At 42.5% G+C, this 20,595-nt stretch overlaps 2 protein-coding genes across 3 annotated transcripts in view; one reads left to right on the top strand and one right to left on the bottom strand.

The window, feature by feature from the left end:
* The window catches only part of yes1 (YES proto-oncogene 1, Src family tyrosine kinase), a 30,230-nt gene extending 25,574 nt beyond the window's left edge, over positions 1 to 4,656 (bottom strand). Inside the window, exon 1 of the mRNA XM_058630278.1 lies at positions 4,229 to 4,656. The gene's annotated coding sequence lies outside the window, so the exon portion shown is untranslated. The remainder of the gene's footprint in view (positions 1 to 4,228) is intronic.
* A 3,920-nt stretch (positions 4,657 to 8,576) lies between these two features.
* adcyap1b (adenylate cyclase activating polypeptide 1b) lies at positions 8,577 to 11,909 on the top strand. 2 transcript variants are annotated; one of them, XM_058645254.1, is made up of 5 exons: positions 8,577 to 8,908; positions 9,279 to 9,383; positions 10,308 to 10,442; positions 10,929 to 11,033; positions 11,564 to 11,909. In XM_058645254.1, the coding sequence occupies exons 2-5, from the start codon at positions 9,280 to 9,282 to the stop codon at positions 11,745 to 11,747; spliced, it is 528 nt and encodes a 175-aa protein (XP_058501237.1). In that variant the 5' UTR covers positions 8,577 to 8,908; position 9,279; the 3' UTR covers positions 11,748 to 11,909. The 2 variants fall into 2 exon arrangements, with proteins under 2 accessions (XP_058501237.1, XP_058501245.1); XM_058645262.1 differs by lacking the exon at positions 10,929 to 11,033 and having other exon boundaries at positions 8,579 to 8,908.
* The last annotated feature ends 8,686 nt before the right edge of the window (positions 11,910 to 20,595 follow it).

Raw genomic sequence — 20,595 nt, 5'->3', positions numbered from 1 at the left:
GCTGCGTATTTGGAAGCTGAAAAGAGGATCCAAAGAGATAGGGAAACAAACTGGACGCGGATAAAAATGGCATCACTGGAGTCTCGCGCAGCCATGTTGTGGTGACCCTATCCACATTATGAAGTAATAATGACATGCCTGATCAAGGCATGCCACCCAATCAAGTGGTGCTAGAAGTGTATCATGGAAAAGTGCCATTAGTTTCATAAAAGTACTAATCACAGGAAACAAAAATGGTGGAAAGTAACAAAAATAATTCTCCAGTAAAATCAACAGAAGGTGTAACTCAGTTTTAAGGGAGCTTTACATTCATACCGGCTAGATGAACTGCATTCAATTCAGAACAATTCAAGAAGTAAAAGGCAGCTAACTGCGCTATTGTTTTCAAAGATCTCCAGTTCTGCTCGTCCACACTAAAATGACAACAGTGACTCTGGGCTCATACTGTATATGGTAAGAACGTCTGGAGTAGAATTTTATGCATTTTTTTTTAAACCAAAACAAAACAAAACTGTGGATGTAGTCACTGAGGCACGCAATGTCACCCAAGTCTTTCCAATTCCAAGGAGAAAACAAATTGCATCAGTCTTGGTGTAAAAAATAGGTGACGCATGTCACAGAAAACAGTAACTATTTATCATGAAATCTTCAGTAAAAGCTTTAATGCCCATCTGAAAGTGCAGGTATAGTAGAGCTACAGCATGGCACAACGGTTACCTCCCACTGCTGCTCTGATTACTCAGATAAAATGCAACTCGGGAGAGATGAGGGAGAGGCCATGTGACCTTTGAGCTACTGCGTTGTGTAACCTTTAAAGTCACTGGGAACAAAACTGTGTCTTTGACAACATATGTTCACAAACTACGGAACAGGAGTATATTTTTTCTTTTCTTCAAGCACTTCAAGTAATACTAACATCGGTGTGAAGTAACATCATCACTGCAAAGGAGTACCATGCAACTGTGAAGAGTAACACTAGGGATTCCAGTGCTTGGGCCATGACAGGAAGTGTGAGCAACTTTGGAATTCATTATTCACATTGTATTTAACACTGGCAGTGAAGACTGAGGGTTTTCTTTGGGAAACTGGTCATCTGACAGATCAGGGCTGGATATGTTGTGAATGACAATTCTAATAAACTATTTGGGAAATGCATTTTAAACTAAAAAGGTACTGGAGTGGAGATCTCAAATACTTTTAGTTTTTATCCAATCTACCTTGTTATTAGCGGTTGAAAGACACAGGTTTTTCGGGGCCAATATTGATACAGATCATTACTTAGTTATTACTAGTTAATGAAGCAGAAAACCAATATTTAGAACCTGTTAACACATTTGTGCTGATGTATTTCAAGCTATTTCAATAATCAATATTTAAACTTTTAAAATGATATTTACATACAAAATCAATAAACAAAATGATGTGTAGCTACGTGCAAAAAATAACGACATAGCTTTTTATTCTTTCTCCTCAGATTTTATGAACATTATTATGGTAAATGATTCCAATTAGCAGTAAAAACATATAATTACTTAAAACGCCAATACCAATCATCATTAGAAACCAATTAACTCTGTCAATGTACTGTTTTTGGTCATCTCTTGAAACTCTGACACCGTCTATCATTACATGGTGGCCCTTTCGTGTGACACCGCATAACTGTGAGGAAAACATGTTGCCACAACTAATACGCAGGTGTGACCAGATTATTACGCCTCATTTCCACCGAGCGGCAAACTGTAGTTCAGTTGGCCACAGTGCGGTTCAGAACAGTCAAACCCTTGAAGCCGGAAACGCAAATATATTTCAGGCTCGCCATTGTTAGCAACACCATAACAATGCTCTCTACATGGCATTTTGCACACAGGCACACAAAGATGCAAATAGCATAGATGTGAATGGCAAAACTGTAGTGTAAAATGAAAAGGGCTATATAAATAGAGAGCATTTATCACTTGCTTTAATCCCTCAAAAAGGCATTTAGGTGCATGCATGTTAACAGTCCGATTTTAGTTGGACTAAGACAATAATTTGGTTTCCTTAATGTCACGTAAACATGTTAGTCTGACTAAAACTCTAGTCTAGTCTTAGTCGGACTAACATACATGGATAACGAGATTCAAAGTCTGATTGCTCCTGCATGTATGTTCTGCACATGCACCAAAACTTCCTCCCCGGTCTTTCACCCAGAAGTAGAAGGAGACGACGTATAAACTGCAGTACTGTTGCTGGAAATCATACTACGGCAGTGGCGTCACTACAACACAGCAACAACAAGAGCCGTGCTCCATCTAACTGGTATCAAGGTTATCATGCACATACAGAACCACAACACGATCCATCTCGCCGTTCTCTTTTTTTGTTTTTCTGTGACAAAAAGGACAACATGAAACTGATTCAATACAGACTAGCTTCAAGGAAGATACAGCGCCACCTACGGAGGCGGAGTCAGATGTACAAGGCCAACAAACCGATTGCCTGGCTTAAATCAGACTACGGCCTTAGCTCGATTAAACTGTGCATGTTGTAAACGTACTGACCGAGTATCTGTGTGTTACTGTGCGCAAACATAAGCACATGAAGTCTGCAACCAAACAACTGTGACAGATAAATCCTGTGCGTAATCCCAGAAAAATAAGCTGAAAGATTTGCAAACACGGGCCACAACTGCAGAGAAGAGCTACGGCACCAGAGGCTGTGAACCATTACTGAAGCGTAACATGGTAATAGCCCTGACACACTCTCTGAGGTCTGGCTCGGTCTTATCTTCAGGGCAGTCTGCCATCTCTGTCAATCACAGTCAGTGGACGGGGCCGGCGGAGGAGGGGAGGGAGAGGAACTTCCTTCCGCATCCATTCATGCTGTTGAGGCCACCTGCTGTGCCTGTCAAAGAGTAAGGCCGGGATATAAAACCGGCCTCCATCTTCAAGCTATAAAAGAGAAGAGCTCTTGTTCTCTGTGTGCACACACACATCGCCGACTGTGGATATATTCAGAATGTGAGAGACAGAAATCCCTATATTTGTTTAATTTTCAACATACAAGTGTCATGAGTGGGGGCCCTTTTCCCTGTGGCACAGCAGCGTGGAAGCCTCTAATGAGTCGACTGTATTGATACTGTAATACAGTGAGTCCCTTTTTTTTGTGCCACGATGACACTCGAGGAGAATTCGAGGATCCTCCTGTTAAGAACTCGAGTCCCAGCCAACACCACCTGTTAATGCTCCTCACTCCTCTGCCAACAGCCCTCTCCATCCCAGCTGTGCGCGTACACGAATGTGCGTCTGTATGACGGAGACACGACTGTCCGGTCAAACGGGGCTGTACTAATAGAGGGATTACAGTGGAGGAGGATTACAGTGGCACCAGAGTATAAAACCACACTAACACACACACACACACACACACACACACTACATTAACTCCTGCACTAACAGCATCGTAATTACTGTTATGACTGAAAAACGTTTGGAAAAGGGCTGAGCAATTAAACCTTCTTTTCTACATAATTGTCATCAAATAAACATTAGATTGTTCTATGTTTACATGTTCCATCATCAGTGCCAGTTAAAATCTAATACCTTCATTCATTTGATGACCCTGGGTAGTGATTCTCTATCTTGTTTTAAGTCAATAACACATACATTATTGAAGTGAAGCTATGTTAACAGCATAAATATGACAGATTACATATTCATCACCACCAATTCTACCAGGAAAGAAATGCATGTTTCATGTCTCAGGCAAAAGTGAGGTTCAGTCCAAGTTTGGAGACTGTAATGCAGTTAAAGAATCACAGCTGAGGCCTCGAGCAGCTGATTTGAGTGTGTGTGTGTGTGTGTGTGTGTCACACTGGGTGAGGCAGACACAGAAATGGCTAAACCTAATGTGAAAGAAATGTACACAGTGATAACGAAAGTTATTTTGTAATTTGAGCTACGCACAAGACAATAAAGTGTGATCGTTGACTCTATTGTTTTCTTTCATGGATAAAACTGAGTGAGGGCAGCGTTCCAATCTTGTTCCAGGACGGTTTGGAGCTTGTCCTCACAGTGGGAACAAGCCAAGGCCCACGCAGATCGGATTCAACAAAGATCCAGTGTTTCATTACAATGTAACGCGTCGAGGAAACTCTCCTGAGACGCTGATCTAACTTTTCTCCAAGAGTCACAGCTCCACCAGGCCCCGCTCCAGACACAATGTAACATTAGAGGAGAACACTTCTTACCTTCAAAGCGACCTCAGCAGTGTAGTAATGCGGCTACATGCGCCCTCTGATCTTCTTCCACCGCAAGATTTTCTTTCTTGATTTCACGTCAGCAATCCAGATACGTGTGAAAACAGCCGACTCAAGCAATATCTCTCACTCACTCACTAACTCACTCACACGCAAGCACGCACGCACACTCTCTCTAACGTGGACTCTCAGTCTTCCGTCTGTCCCATACCGATTTACTACTTCACCAGCCCAAAGTCCTCCGCTGGGATCCCGGGTGTTCCTGTAGAGACGAGGAGACACCGCCGGCTGAGAAAAGGCTGCTTAAACGGCGGAGAAGCGGCGAAACAAACCATGGAAAAAATCCAAGAATCACCGCCTGCTCTCAGGTCGAGGTCGCCCTCGAAGACACACAACAATAGCAGGACAAGGACCGAGGAGCCGACGAGGCCAAAGAAGGAATCATGCTGCGTTCGCGGACTCACATGGAGCTCGTTTTTTCCAAATATCCAATGCGAGGAGCCGTCTGCTGTCTGTTTGTCTGTTTGTCTGTCTGTCCCTAAAGACAAAACTAAATATTCAGGAACAGCTTTTAGTTTTTTATGTTCCTATATTATTTGTTCAACATCAATTTTTTTTGTACGTATTATATATCATTTATACTCGATTAGCCTGTAAAGTGCCTGAAGTCTTAATGTTGACATTTTGGGATCTTTTGTGCTCTTTGCAGCAATAACATCTCGTTTTCATGCATTTCATACTTTTTAAGAGAAAGCAGTGTAACCTTCAAACATCATGTCAACCTCGTTATTTTCCACTTTATTTGACCACTGGTTTAACCAAAGAAAGTTTAAAGTCTAAAACAAAGACTTTAACAAAGTGTGTGTTTTTGTAGCTGTTGTTTTTGAACAAATCACTAGCACAAAAAAATCGTCGTTTCAGAGTATTTCACAGAATTTACATTTTCAACGACTCTGTTCTTTCATTGATCTATGGTCATGCAAGTAATTTCCGACAACATTGAACGTCACACCAACTCCCATTGAAAGGCTTTCCCTGTGTGTGTCCAATATGGCCGACGTCCCCAACAGATAGATAGAAAAGCCACCATCCCACTCCACAACCAATATTTATAACTTTTTTCTAAAGTTGTTGAGTTACTACAACCGTCTAGAATAAGTGTTTAAGTTGTATTATTCAGACTTAAACGCACTGGTGGGTTGAACTGATTGCTGTTTCATTGTGCAGATATTTGGCGCCCTCTATGGTTGATTAATGGGTTTTGTACATAGAGGCTATTTATTGACACTTTTACTAAGTGTGTTCACATACAGATGGAGTGCTACACACGCTGTAAGTAGATCAATATTATTGATTATTGTGTGTAAAGATATGCAAATAAAAGCATATCATGTTAGTAGATAACACTGATGGCAGACTGATGCCACTGCAGATGCTATATGAGACGAGGGATTGTAAAGTGATCTGCTGCCCCCTATTGACTGAGACATTTCTGGTATGTGGGGTGAGTGAGGAAGATGTTTGAACTTCTTCGAGACAAACCTTTCCCATTAAATAAATCTGTGAATGTTTGTTTTCTAACATGACATCATTTCCCTTTGCTTTTAAACAGCACTGATTATTGTTTAGGTTTAAAACAAAGACACCAATGCTGGCATTCTTTCCCAATTAAGTCTAAAACATGAAAAGAGAATGCATTTTTTTGACGTGTTTCATATTTAGTTTAAATTCTTTGTTTTATCTAGTCATTATAAATATTCCACATATGATGCTTACTGTTTTGTTTTAATGGGCCACAATAAAACATTTGAAGGAGTACTGAACTGCTCTTTGGACAATCAGTTTTTGTTATCTTATCTATCTGTGTCTGCCCTGTGACATCTATTTCACATTTGTCCATTTGTCCTGACAGAGGATGAGGCTTTATTCACAGATTGCGAAACCCACCAGTTTTTCCACATAAAACGTAGGATATTGGTTTTTTTTAAATTATTATTGGCTTACTCTTACATAAACCTTAATGACTACTGGCCTAATCCTAACTCTGACCCTAAACTTAACAGACTAACTATAAAACATGTCTTCACCTTTAAATTTAGTCATTAGCGTGATAGGGACTTGATTTTTGTCCCCATACTGTGACTGTTGAAACAGATGAGAGAGGTCCCTACAACATAAGAATACCAGGTACACACACACACACAGTCTGGTTTCCATGACTTCAGAGGACATTACATTGACTTACATTCATTTTCTGGAGATTTACGCTCACCTGACTCAACATGACTTCCATTGATCCGGACAGCCGGATCTAAGCCATATCCCTAATCTTAACCATATCTTAACCATAACCAGTTAATGCCTAACCTTTTAAAACCAATTAAAACCGTAGTCCTAAACCTAACCAGTTGCTTACCTTAACCAGTGTCTCGTTAGGAGCAGGTTTTGGTCTTCATAAGGACTACTGGTCCCGACAAGGTCAGTGTTTACGCCAGAAATACTCCTAAGAGGCAACACACACATTTACTACTGCAGTGCATTTAAAAATGAGAGCGTAGGCGACACACTGTTGGTATGAATGCACTGATGGTGTGATGTTATCCTGTTTCTGTATTGATATTTAAACACGTATGAAAATGTCCCACATTTAAGCTGAACAATAAAGTTCTATTGTATTATATTTTAACACACAATTTAAAAAGAAAGTGAGCTGATTAATAAAAGAACGTCCCTTGTTCCACAGCAGTCAAAGCTGACAAAGCTGTATATTTGGTTGACATGATGAGGAGCAGCTTTTACTCATCTTCTCCTTTTCCCCCTCACATGTCATCTGACTGAGTCTCAGCGGAGCGCACTTGTTCCTCTCACTTTCCTCATGATGGCGCCGTTTGCTCGGCGCTTGGAGCTGCGACTGCACCTGTCTTCACATTACTGCTCTGCCAGAGATAAAAAAAAAAACCAAACCCCACGGGTCTTTAAAGTTGAGCTCTTCACAGGAATCACGCACCGCGGCAGGGAAGTTGGGGATAGGCCCACGGTAAATGAGCGACTCTGTTCGTCACGTTGCGTCAGAGTAAACAAAACGCTGACGTGAATCTCTCGCCTCCTTCACTACAACTCTTCCATTGGTGGTGAGCGAGCTATAGGTGTGTGATTCACTCGTGGACACGCAGGGCAAAATCAGAGTGTGCGTGGATCAACGAGGCCTCAGTCACAACGAAGGCCCCTGCGCGACACACACACACACAAAAACACAGACGTCCTTACTTCAAATTAAAAGTCTCATTTCACTTGCATCTGCATTTACGTGTCATTAATATTAATGTAGAGTTTATACTTGTAGTTTTATTTGTCTGCATTATTAACAAACAACAACAATAATAATAAAAAAAACTAGCGCTTGGCTACTTTTTTATTTTAATTATTTCACAATAACCACGTGTTAGCTGATTTCTTTTTACGTATCATATGCAGCGTGCTGTGAAATGGAGAACAATGCTGGGCGAATCGTTTATGAAGACACGTATCCCTGAAGTGGCATCTTGCGTCACCAGCCTGTGTTCAAATCAGATTACATAGGCTACCTCGTTTATTTCAACAATCCAAAGGACAGGCCCAGGGCCTGAACGCTGTCTCTGTGCGGTCATTAAACGCCACCGCCGCCACAACCCCCGCCCGCCTTTATCAGTGTGCAGTTATTGTAAAAAAAAAGTCAGAAAAGCCGCAATTTGAGACGTTTCCTTTTCAGCACTGGACAGCTCCCGACTCCCCGGGGGCCTTGGACTGAAGCCTGATCCGCTTTCTATCAAAACTGTCCAGTCACATGACACCACCAACACCAACAACATCATCATCATCATCACCGGGAAAAAAACATCACTTTCCAGCTCAATCATAATCACAAACCCCTGAGTGACTGCGCTCATTAGAATGACGCGTGTGGCGCATTGTCCGCAGCAAACAGCAGCAGCAGCAGCAGCCGCAACCGGCAGCAGCGGTCGCAGTGAGTGTGAGAAGGGGGGGACAAATTGATTTGGATTTGTCGTCACGTCGTCCTGTGCAAAGTTAGTATGCATTCACAACCATTTCTGACTCTGAAAAAAAAGAGAGGAAAGTTTGGAAGTAAACTTCCATCTTAGAATGGAGGGAGGGAGGAAGGGAGGGGTGGGGGAGGGAGGGTGAGTCTGACAGATGCATCGATGGGGAAGGAACTGTACTATTATATTCCGGGAGGAAGACTTGATGACGTCTATAGCATCCTTAATGTGACTTATTGGAGGGAGGGGGAGGGAGGGAGGAGAGAGGGGGGGAGGCTTTCGATACATGGATAAAAATCCAAGGCAATCACAGCACAGGACTAAAGTTTAAAGCAACGATGTGTGGACGGACACACGGCGCACTTTGCCACCACTGAGAGTTGTTGCTGCTCGAGTCCCTTTGGCTGCTTTTGTGTGTGTTTAAAGAGAAAAGAGGGCGAGAGAGGCTGTGAATTGAAGGGGAGAAAAACACAAGGAGACAACGCGAGGCGCTTCAGCCAGGGGAGAAAACATACTACGGTGTCTCTTCTTTCTCTCACTCACTCACTCACTCATTCAGTGAACCACAGCCGCGCCCGGATCACATCCTACAGCGAAGCGCTCTCCCTCCTTCTCCCTGCTCTCCTGCTTATAGGTATGTGCTTTTATCTGCGGATTTGTCCTTTAACTCGGGGGAATTTTCATCGATGAAAAAACAGATTTTTTTGTTTTTGTTTTTTTTAAATAATGGGGCAGTTTTTCACACCCTCTGCACTGCATGGATATCTGCTGCTTTTAATCACTTGGCTTGCTGCATGCGAGGGATTCAATTAAACTTTTAACCAAAAAAATCAAGGAAAGTGATTTTTGTTGCCAGCAAATGGATGCTGCGTAAATTTAAAGTATTTTTTTTTTAAATAGTTAGTAGTCATAAAAGAAGTAGATGTGAATTTGACAGAACAAAGAAAGGGCGAGCATGATAACTAACCTGTTTGATGTTTTTCTCCCTTATTCCCTAACAACAGCATGGCCAGTTCGAGTAAAGCCACTTTAATCTTGCTCATCTACGGAATCTTAATGCACTACAGCGTCTTCTGCACACCTATCGGACTAAGTTACCCTAAGATCAGGTAGGTGTTTGCGCCTCACGCAGCTCTGTCTCCTCACTCTTATGCACATTCATGAATGCAGCCGAAAACTGCTTTTACTCCACTGTTTCCAAGTGTGCGAGCGTTGGATTTGCACTCTTTATGACAAACGGCTGTGCGTAATTGCGCACAAACTTAAACAAAACAGGAACAACAAACAATAGGGCACACAGAGTAGGTGGGTGATTTCAGGTGCATGTGGAAAATGCTTATGGAAATTGCGTAGACGCATCAGTCCGCTGGGACGGTTCACAGAACTCCCCTTATTAAAAATGAGAGTGCAGTCAGAGCGATGGATCGCCCTGGGGATGACGGCGAACTGGCGTCACCAAGGAGAGGCGAGGCAAAACGAATCGGAGAGCTCGAGCCGTTCAACATGTATTCTTCTTTTTTTTTCCTTCTCTCCCTCTGTGTGAAAATCATATCCATAATTAGGGCGTGGTTCTTATTTACTATATGTGCCCCCCCCTCTCCATCTCTCCATCTCTTTCTGCGGCATTCTTTTAATAAAAATATTGGCCCCACACCCACGCTAAACGCGATCATTTCCACATGCATTGTTTCGATTTGTAAATAATTAACGAGTCTGTGTTTATGGAGCAGCAGCACAAAAAACCTTTAGTTTTTTTTAAAAAAGGTGGAAAATAAGAAGATTTTCTCGATTAAATCACGAATGTAGCGAAAAAATAAAGGTGCAAATCACATTTATTAAATACTTATTTCTTTTTGATTCTTTTTCGTTTCCTCCAACACATTTTGACCTCCCACTGATCTTTTTTTTTGTTTTTTTCCCTGTTTTTTTTGGTTTTTACGTCTCCATGCTGGCAGCGTCGTCTCCGCGCTTCCCGCGTCCCACTCTCTTGTGCACTGATCAGATTTGTGATGCCCTCCTCCTTCTCTTTGCAGACTTGAAAACGACGCCTTCGACGAGGATGGGAATTCATTATCCGACATGGGCTTTGATGGCGACCAGATTGCTATACGAAGCCCAGCATCCCTGAACGACGACGCGTACACCCTCTACTACCCAGCAGAGAAGAGGTAAATGTGCTTTCACGACCCCCCAAATAATAAAAAAATGAAAATGCATTTAAAAAAAAGGTTTGAGAGGGATGGATTGAATGACTTGTTTGCGATAATGTTTGCTCGTTTGGTTTCCCCCAGAGTTTCTCATGTTCTTTGTTCAATGTTATTTTCGTACTGAGTAGCCTAAAATGTGGATTCAGATCCTGTTAAAAATCATATATATGTATATATATATATATATATATATATATTTATACATATAAATAAATATACATATATACATATATATATATATATATATATATATATATATGAATGGAAAAGCCTGTGCGTTCCATTAAAAAGGCACCTGTGGGAGGGTGGGGGTGGGTGAGGACATTTTAGGCTACTTTTGGATCATTCTGTCTGCGCTTTTTTGCTTTTATTTTTGCTGGGTTTTTTGTGTTGTTTTTTGTTAAGTCACTGACGATCTATATGTGTTTTGGCGTTTTATCATCTCAGACCAGAAAGGCATGCTGAGGAAGAATTAGATAGAGCCTTGAGGGAGATCCTGGGTCAGTTAACAGCGAGGCATTATCTGCATTCTCTGATGACAATTCGTGCAGGGTAAGGGCATTTCTTATAAGCGTTCACCTGCAGTCATCATTTATTATTTTAATTTTAATTTATGTATGTGCAAAGTTAAGGCTGCTGCATCACTGTCTTTCATTTTTTGTGCGTGTTATTTTTTTTTAATTTACTTTAAAGAAAAAATTAACATTCTATTGTTATAAGAGAATCCACATCATATCATTTTTGTTTTTGTTGTTGTTGTTGTTGTTGTGGCGACAATGAGAAGTGGAAAATACACTGCGTATAAGTGACTGATCTATAAATTGATTTTTTTGTCCCCCCCCAGGCGCTATTTAAAAATCATGCGTCAGAATAAGCAATGGGCTCCTGATTAATAATTTCTAACTTTTTCTTTTACACTATGCTGTTTATGCACCCCCCACAAAAAACACGATTAAAGGTCCAACACGTGTTTTTTTTCCTATTCTTACAGTAAATTGAGATGTGCTTATTTTAATTATTATTATGATTTGATGGATTAACGTATTTCTGTTTGTTTTCTCTCTCTCTTCTTCATCCCCCAGTGATGACACCAGCATGGAGGACGAGTCAGAGCCCTTATCCAAAAGACACTCAGATGGGATCTTCACCGACAGCTACAGTCGCTATAGAAAGCAGATGGCCGTGCAGAAATACTTGGCTGCGGTTCTGGGAAGAAGGTACAGACAGAGAGTTAGGAACAAAGGACGCCGACTTGCCTATTTGTAGCGTTGTCTCAGCGCCCAAACTGCCCTCTCCTGTGTATATACATCCAGTCGTTAAATCAAAGTCATTCAGATATATCTGACCAACCAGTGGATTGCGCCTGTGTTCTTTCAACATGTATTTATGTATGAAGTAAAGCCATTAAAATGAATATTTTAATAATAATATCGTTTTTTTTTCTTTTTGTACAAAAGCACTTGATACCGCACAGTTATACTTTGTGGACCAATATTTTATTTTCATGTTTTAAAAATGCTGAAAACAAAACAAAATGGTTTAAAAAAAAACAAACAAAAAAAACAACAACAACAAAGAAGCGGAAGAAGAAGAAATTAGAAAAGATAATTGTGCACCTTCAACGTTATGCTTGAGATCTTTAAAAAAAAAGAAAAAAATCATCTACATATGCAGAAAATAAATAGATTTTAAAAAGACAATCAAAGTATTGAATGTTATACTTATTTTTGTAACCAACGTTCTATTTTTTTAGTGTTGTTTGTTTGATTTCTGATTTTTGTTTTCCCTCAAATAGGCCCAAAGAAACAGTGAGCATGCTCTGTGCAGGCATATCCGGCTTATCCTAAATGATAGATGTTGCCCTTGTCCAGCCTCCTCCTCCTCCTCCTCCTCCTCGCTCCCTTAATGGGAGCTCTGTGGGTTTGGTACAGCTTGCTTCTTCCTGCAGGGGAATTCAGGGGGCTTGTGTTGAACAGCCTCTCATTCCACGGATAACTGATTGACTAACATTGTCTCTCAAGTACAAATCCAACTGTCTTTCAAAGAGAAATTCACCTGCAGGCTTGTGTAAGGGCACAGGGAAGCCCATGCTGCAGCAGCACAGCTCCACTCGCCTCAAAGTCCCTCACTGTAGGAGGTGGAACATGCCTGACAGGACAGTGTTCAGCTGAACGTCGCTGAATGTGTGTGTGTATGTGCATGTGCAGTACAGAGGTGACACATATGCACGTCATTGTTGGGTCAATAGAGGTTTTCCTGCTTCAACTGTTGATTGGGATGATGTTGAGCAGCACAAGGAGAGGAGGCAGAGCACGAGAGAAGCAGGAGGTGGAGAGGGACGAGTGTAGCACCTGGCTAACAGTTAAGGGAATATTTAACTTCTTATTTAGTGGTGCACGTGTTTGCTTAGAAACTGCATGCCTTCATGCTTTTTTTGGATTGTGCTATTTGGGAAGTGGGCTGTGTTAAAGCTGCGTGTGTGTGTGCTTTTCTTCAGCATCACTCCCTCCCCCCTTAGATGTGTTGGAAATGTGAACAAGGAGTTCTAGTGGTGGTGGAAACTGGTACTGCACTGACTTGTTGGTTTTTTTTTTTCCTCTTTTTTTTTGTTGTACCTCCCATGCTTCTTGCATTGTGGACATCACAAGGCAAGACACTGCCTGCTGATTGCCTTTGTCCCAGTTGTTAGAGATTGTTTTGTGTCTGACTCGACAGTGCCGCTGTTGAGACGAGGCTGGTGTGTGTGTGTGTGTGTGTGTGTGTTTGTGTGTAAGACGTCCGCTGGGTAATGTGCAAGTGAGGATGTGATGGAGAGATGAGTGAGAGGTGTGCATGGAGGAGAGAAGAGTGTGTGCATGAGAGAGAGAGAGAGAGAGAGGTAGTCACACCTGAAACAATTCTGAAGTGAGGGCGCTGCCAACACCGCCTCATCTCACCTCACCTGCCAAAGTTAGATGAGGGTCAATGAGTCTGATAGAAAACGTCAGACGTTGAATTCCCTTCAGCGGAAGCACAAACAAGATGCGAGTGACAGAGTTTCCGCCCCCTAAATGACAAACTCTGCCCTCCAGCAGAGGGATCTTCCCACTGATGTTTATTAGAGAGATATGTTATGTATTTATTCAATATTATGCAAATGCAGCTTTATGCACCTCTGCAGTCCCATCAGTGGCCTGTGCCCACCCCCAAGAGAAACTACCAATACACTCTCCAATTAGGTTTCATCCTGAAAGCAACAATGTGAGAGAGTGAGTGTGCAGGTGTGGATGTTTGTGTGCATTTTCTTTGTTTGTGTGTGTGTGTGTGTGTGTGTGGGTGAATGAGTGACTGAGTGAAGGTGGAAACAGCTTTTTGGCTTTGGTGCCTTGCGTCGATGTGAGAAAAAAAAAATACAAAATGAAAAAAAATTAAAATATAAATAAGAATTCGCCACAAGTGACAGATGGCAGATTTCAGTGGCCCTACAATGCTGCAGTCCACTAGCTTACATTGAAACTTCCTTTTACTCTGTTTAATCGCTCGGCTTAGTCTGCCCCGATAGTAGTAGAATTAGGATTTCTTTTTAAAGCATGGCCAATGATTTACCGAGTTTAAAAAAAGAAAAAGAATGTATATGTATATGATGGAGCAGGCAACGTTAGTGTGTTCCTGTGTGTGTGTGTGTGTGTGTGTGTGTGCGCGTGTGTGCATGGGATCTTGGGTGTTCAGTGTCAGTGAGAGTTGTGAACAATGACCAGTGTTTGTTACTGTTGATAACAAGGTGTTGTTGATTGTTTTGATATTGGTCAGTAATTTATTAATCAAGAGAAAAAGCACCGGCATATTATTTACGACTATGTGCATCACTATCTCGAAACAAAAAGGGTTTCAGACGAAGAAGAAGAAGATGAAAAAAAAGGAGATTCTGCTCTAGATCCTAGAAAATGTCTGTTGTTGATATTTCTGAAAGCGCCAAACGCCTTACTTCAATGTTTAACCTTATCTATCTGAGAACAATGTGTTTTATCAGTGAACATTAGTGACATCATTATACACACAGGAGTCCTTATGTGGGCTTTTACGTTTCTCAATGTTATGAAAGTGTTGTAAGATTTGTATGAATAAATTTTTGTAAACAACATTTCCCCAGTCTAATCTTTGAAAACACACCATTTCTGTCGCGGAGTGGAGAGACAGTGCGGAGCAAAGACGTGTGTCCAACTTACACAAGAGTCTCGCCTCAGAAGTCGGTGTTTTACACGATCACCGGGGGCCACATATTTGTCTGCAAGAGTGGAGACAAACACACTCAAGTCACATCACACAGGAAATAAAGTGAAACATCCTTCCGCCATCACTCAACTTATCTTTCCAAAGCCAAATCAACAGATCCCAAAACAGCACACCTGAGAACCTGCCGGCACTGGAGACTGTGAGGAATTGGTCTAACGTCGACGCTTTCATTGCATCATAGACAAAAAGGCAAAGAGGGGTTTTGCGTTTGGTGTCTAAATGACATTTCCTTCAGCTTTTTAGAATGCTTTACTTTTGCACTTTCTAAAATGGAATGGGAGTAAAAACAAACAACCAAAATAACATGCACTCCTTATGCAAACTGAAGACCCCCGCCGTCGTCTCCAAGGAGCTCATCAAGGAGGAGGCGTGAGCAGAAGAGCTCGCACATATCTCCCTCCTCCTGCTCCTCCTGGAGACAGCAGCCGTGTCTTTCTCCACACTCCATCCTTGGCCTTGAAAGTGCAGCAGTGTCCCGTGAGAGGGGAGGATGGGTGTGGCAAAGGAGAGCATGTGTGTGTGTGTGTGTGTGTGTGTGAGAGAGAGTGCACATGCACCAGGGCTCAACTAACCCAATCAGAAAAATGTTGCATGGCAACGGTCCACAAAGGGACACGGTCATGTATACGCATGTGTCAAGTGTGTTTGTATGTGTGGAAAGGGAGTGAGAGATTGCGTGTGTGTGTGTGTGTGTGTTTGTGTGCTTGGCTATTTGTGTGCTCTTAACAGGCAGACCTTGAGCAGGCTCTGCATTGTGATGCAGCTCTATTTTACACTTACACACACACACACACACACACACACACACACACAATAGCAGAAGTACAGGTACACAGTTGGTGTATCATGGATACTGTACTAACACCAGAAGTCAGAGGAACAGGTGGTAATATTTATCAAAATGAAGTAACCACATGACATGATGAACACACCTTTTACACACACATATATATATGTATAAACTGCACACACACACACACATATACATAAATATAAACCATTCTTTGTTTGTCCCTACCTCCCTTCCCCCACATCCCCCTCGCTTTAGCTGTCAAAGACAGAAAGCTGGCTTATTCCATTTGACAAGTAGAGATTCGGAGATTTCTCCTGGGACATTTCCTGATAAGACGCGCGGAGCGAGTGACTCGGGTGAAATTGACAACGAAAGAAGTATTCATAAATAAATCAAAACGGGATATTCTCACCCCGTTGTGCCCACGAGTAGACACAGAGACAAATGCTCCAATTTGTTTGCGCAGCAGTCGGCTGTACATGAGGGGCCACCCTGAACCAATTTGCACATAATGCACATTAATGCCTGAATCAATAAAACAATGCTCCTCCTTCCTCGTTGCTCTGCATCATTGCTCCTCTGTGGCATTCATCACTCCACTTCTTATCTCTCCATTAGCATCTTCGAGCTGTTTTACAACTGATCCAGGATTTTCCTGAGAGTTGTTGGTGTCTGTCTGGCTTGCTTTGTTGGAAGATTGTACTACTGTATGTCAACGTTCTGAACAGCACCCAGATAATCAGAATCACCTTTATTGTCATTATACAGTGTACAACGAGATTAAAGGACAGCTCTAGTGGTGCAAGTGAAGAGATAAAAGAAGAAAAGAAGAAACAACATAACAGTGCACCAATACCTTCCATAAAAATGAGAAGGATATGTAAAAGTATTTCAAAGTATTTACAGTGGGAGCCAGTAAGGGAAATATGCAGTATATGATAGTGCATACAGTACATTGTACATTGTACAGCAGAGTGGATGGATGTTATTTTATATATTGCACTTGGTAAAAGGAGAGGAAAGTTGCACGATAATGCGATTGGAGGTTAACTTCCATATGAGGGTGAAAGGCAGGGTACAGGTCGCCATGTCCATACAGAGACAAACCGACGTCCAATAACCCATTCTGCTTGTTTTGTTTTTGGACTGTGGGAGGAAGCTGGAGTACCTGGAGAGAACCCACACACACACACATGTACACTCCTCACAGAAAAGCCCTCGATCGAACCGGGATACAAACCGACAACCTTCTTGCTGTGAGGCAACAATGCTAGCCACTGCACCTCTGTGTGTTTACGTTCACTCAAAGTCAAGCTGGCACTCTGCACACGCTCTACAGCTACTGTATGCTATGTGAACTGGAAGTAATAAAAGAAGACAACAGCCAGAAAAAACGTGGCGAAATCCAGAGTGGTGCGTATCTGGACTGATGAGGAGAATGAGTTCATGTTGTCAGCTCAAAGAATTAAACATCTTAAGTTAACAGATGGTAGAAAGGCACAGAATGGCAGGCACCCAACGTGCTAACTACTAGCCACCAGCTTAAGCTGCTGTCATTGTGAGGTAACAGGTTAAGTGGGAAACGCATTATCAAGTGTTTGTATACTGGGACGAGGACGGTGGACCAGTGAAACCAGTTAACAACGCTTTTACTCATCTTTCATCTCCCCCACTGTTTCCTCTACACAACATCTTCATCACGTATAAGATGATGGGGTGAGGGTGGTGGAAGTTCCAGTGGGGATACCCACACAGCACCAACAGCCACGCCCAGTTTTCTGTGTCACCATGGGCGTCACGAGTGGGTGAGGCCAGTGTGGAAGTGTGGATGCACGTATGACACAGATTTATTTAGCGACGGTATGAGTAACACGTACGCCGTCCGTTCAGCTGTGTGCATCTATATGTGCATTTATTTACCTGGAACCTAAAGACCGTTCCTCGAGTGTGTCCTGGTTAAGAATAGAGCACAGCCATGACGCAATCACACACACACACACACACACCTTACCCCCTGCACCCCCTCTTTCACCTCATGAATCATCAATGTTTTTTTTTGGGGGGGGGGCCTTCTGGCAATGACTACCCTGACTGTGGCAGCCCTAAAACCCCACCCCCCACCACCACCACCACCTCCACTCCACTCAGCCACACTGTCCCCTAAAGTCCATCCAGTGGTGGGTTCTGTCACATCTATTAAGTGGGAGGCACTCTCTGCTGAACAGTCCCCGCGGGAGCACACTGAGGGGGAGAGAGACAGCGGAGAGACAGAGGAGAGAGAAAACAGGAGATGTGGGCGAGGGTTTTCAGACACGGACCGCTGATCAAGAGTTGCTTCTGGCTTAGAGGGAAACACTTTACCTGTGCTGCTTGACTAATCATGAGCAACCACAACTATCCATCATGCATTATGAGGCTGTGTGACCGGGAGGGAAAATACCAGAGCTTCTATACTGTACGTGCAAACACCAGACGTTAAAATGAACGACATCCCGAGAGTTTGCCCTTTGCCAGGGACGCTCGTGATATCACTGCGAGGACACGGCGGTAACAAGACAACGGGTGTAATGCAACGCTGATGAGCCAATACATTACATTTGAGAGCTAGACAACCACATCAGTGGGCTGACAGAGGCTTGTTATAGCACCGAACGCAACAATCATGTTGACATTATATACAACAATTTGATCAGTCAGTGAGACATGTTCACTGAATAATCCAGACAGTTATCTGCATGTCCAGTTATGTACATGTGTCTCTCAGTGTAGTAAACCATAACAATTTATCCAATAAGGAGCCAGGACTCCACAAAGGGGCGGTCTTATCTGCTTGCAAGGCTGTTTCTTGGTGGATAAATGCTGAAGGGAGGGAAAGTAAGACAAAAAATTACTTGGGAGTAAACGATTGTGACATTTTACTCCAAACACAACCTGGTAAAACATCTTTTTTGTTTACAACCACCAACAACCAGTAACAGCAGAATAAGAAATAAAGATGACTCAACTTAATATTACTCCTGAACGCTAAATAAGTGCAAACAGGATGAAAGTCGTTCTTTTCTGAACTGTTCAGATATTTGTTTGCGTATCACTGACAGCAGCTTTAATCTAAAAATATTGATTATAATTAATTTGTACAAGAAGGAAATAGCACTATGACTCAAAGTCGTCCTCTCATAGATGCTTCAAATGTGCAACAGCTTTTTATTACAAAAAAAAACTTAGGCTACATTCAGATTTTCAGTAGTGACTCATACCTGCATCTTTTCCACTGCTGTGACTCAAGGGATTTTTTTTTTTCAGGACAGTGCGGACAAACCGTCTGTCTCGATATATTCAAATCAGATTTGTGTCACTTCAGTATGTCATACTAGATCAGATAATCAGTACGGTGTATTTGATATATGGTCATATCAGAATCCATGTGGCTTTTTGTCTTCAGAGTGTCCTCTACAGCTAAATCTCACCGACACATGAGCTGCAAAAGCTTCCTATAAGTTCTGCTTTTCCTGTGTGTGAAAAGGTTACATTATTTTCCACAGACAGTAGCGTTCACATGAAACTCAGATGAAGTTGAACCATAAAATCTGATCGGCAATGTATCGGAGCTGAATGGGATTTTGCACACTGTGGCTGGTAATCTGAACGTATGCCCCTGGGTTTAAAGTAACACAGCGTAGGATTTGCTCTCTGGGTCCCCCCACAGGTGGTAAACGGTATTGCTTGTTACAACAGCAAGTTGTACATTTGTTGACAAGCCAGCGATACCGGTGAACAGTTACAGTAGCCTGTGTTATAGCATTTCATACAACAATGATGACATTTAAAAACTAACCGGACAGAAATGGCAAAAGAACGACGGTGCGTTAGTTTGCGTAGCTTGTGTTTTCAACTACACCTATATATCGTGTTACTCATCGTATGAGCATTGTTTGAATCTAATCTAAGTGCAAACTCAAACAAGGGCATTAAGAATAGCTTGCAAACATGACCCTCTGTTAAAGAGTATTTGCACTATTTCCCCTCCCATCTAAGGCCATCATGACTGCAAATGCCAGCGCAAGCCCCTGATTTGTGAGCACACATATTTTTAAAAGGCTTTTCCTCAGAACTCCCGTTCCCAGTAGTCGGTACTACTTTCATAACTGGAATAGAATCCCCAGAGTGTGTGGCTGTGTTTTTTAACATCAAACACATTTCTTTAAAGCTGCCTCTCCCATCGTGGTTCTCCAAAAGACATGAGCACAGAACAGCAGTGTCCCATGTGCTTCTTAAAATTCCTGTTGATAGCAGTGGGGGTGTGCAGCAGCATGCGGGCTTATCTCGACTCCACGCGGTTTGGGTATCAGACGCGTCATGATCCATTACTTCATAGTAGCTCCTCAGCTCCTCAGTGTGGGTGGTGTCGTCGTAGCATGGCTGCTCGTAACTGCGGTGACTTTGTTTTATATGCGACACAAAGACACCAAAAAATTGTGGATCGTCTCTTCAGCCACCAGACACAGGCGCGTCTGCACCTCGTCGGCGGCGCGGTCTCGTCTTTGGCTGTTCATGACAAGCAGGTCATGGACTCCATCGTCCAGGCTTCACACACCCCGGCCTTGTGAGTTGAGTGTGAGGTGAACACACAAACACCTTACAGTTGTTCCGAGTCTTTAATTTTGCCTGGAGCTTATAGGCTCATACAGCCCATTCTGGATGGTGTGAGGGTGAGCAAACACTGAATAATGCATCACTGCTGGAGCACTTTGGTGTGATACCTCAGACTGAGAATCCTGGAAAGAAACATGTTCATGTGCTTTTTATTCACCTCCCTATCTCACTCACCTGCCTCCAAATGAAGGTGAAAGACAGCCTATTACTCCTTCCGCCTGCAGATAGCCACCGTTGCATCACTTTCCATTTCATTCTAACACTAACCCACCCAAGTTGTGGCAGGCTTCCTGAACGGGATCTGTTAATGAATGGAAGACAGTCGGGAGGAGGAAACTATTCAAGTTGGAGATTCACAGCTGGTGGTAATGTTACCTCTGCTCTCTCCTTTTAATG

The sequence above is a fragment of the Solea solea genome, chromosome 1 (assembly GCF_958295425.1).
Source record: "Solea solea chromosome 1, fSolSol10.1, whole genome shotgun sequence".
NCBI lineage: Eukaryota > Metazoa > Chordata > Actinopteri > Pleuronectiformes > Soleidae > Solea > Solea solea.
The sequence above is the reverse complement of the archived record's forward strand: the minus strand, read 5'-3'. Positions and strand labels throughout refer to the sequence as shown.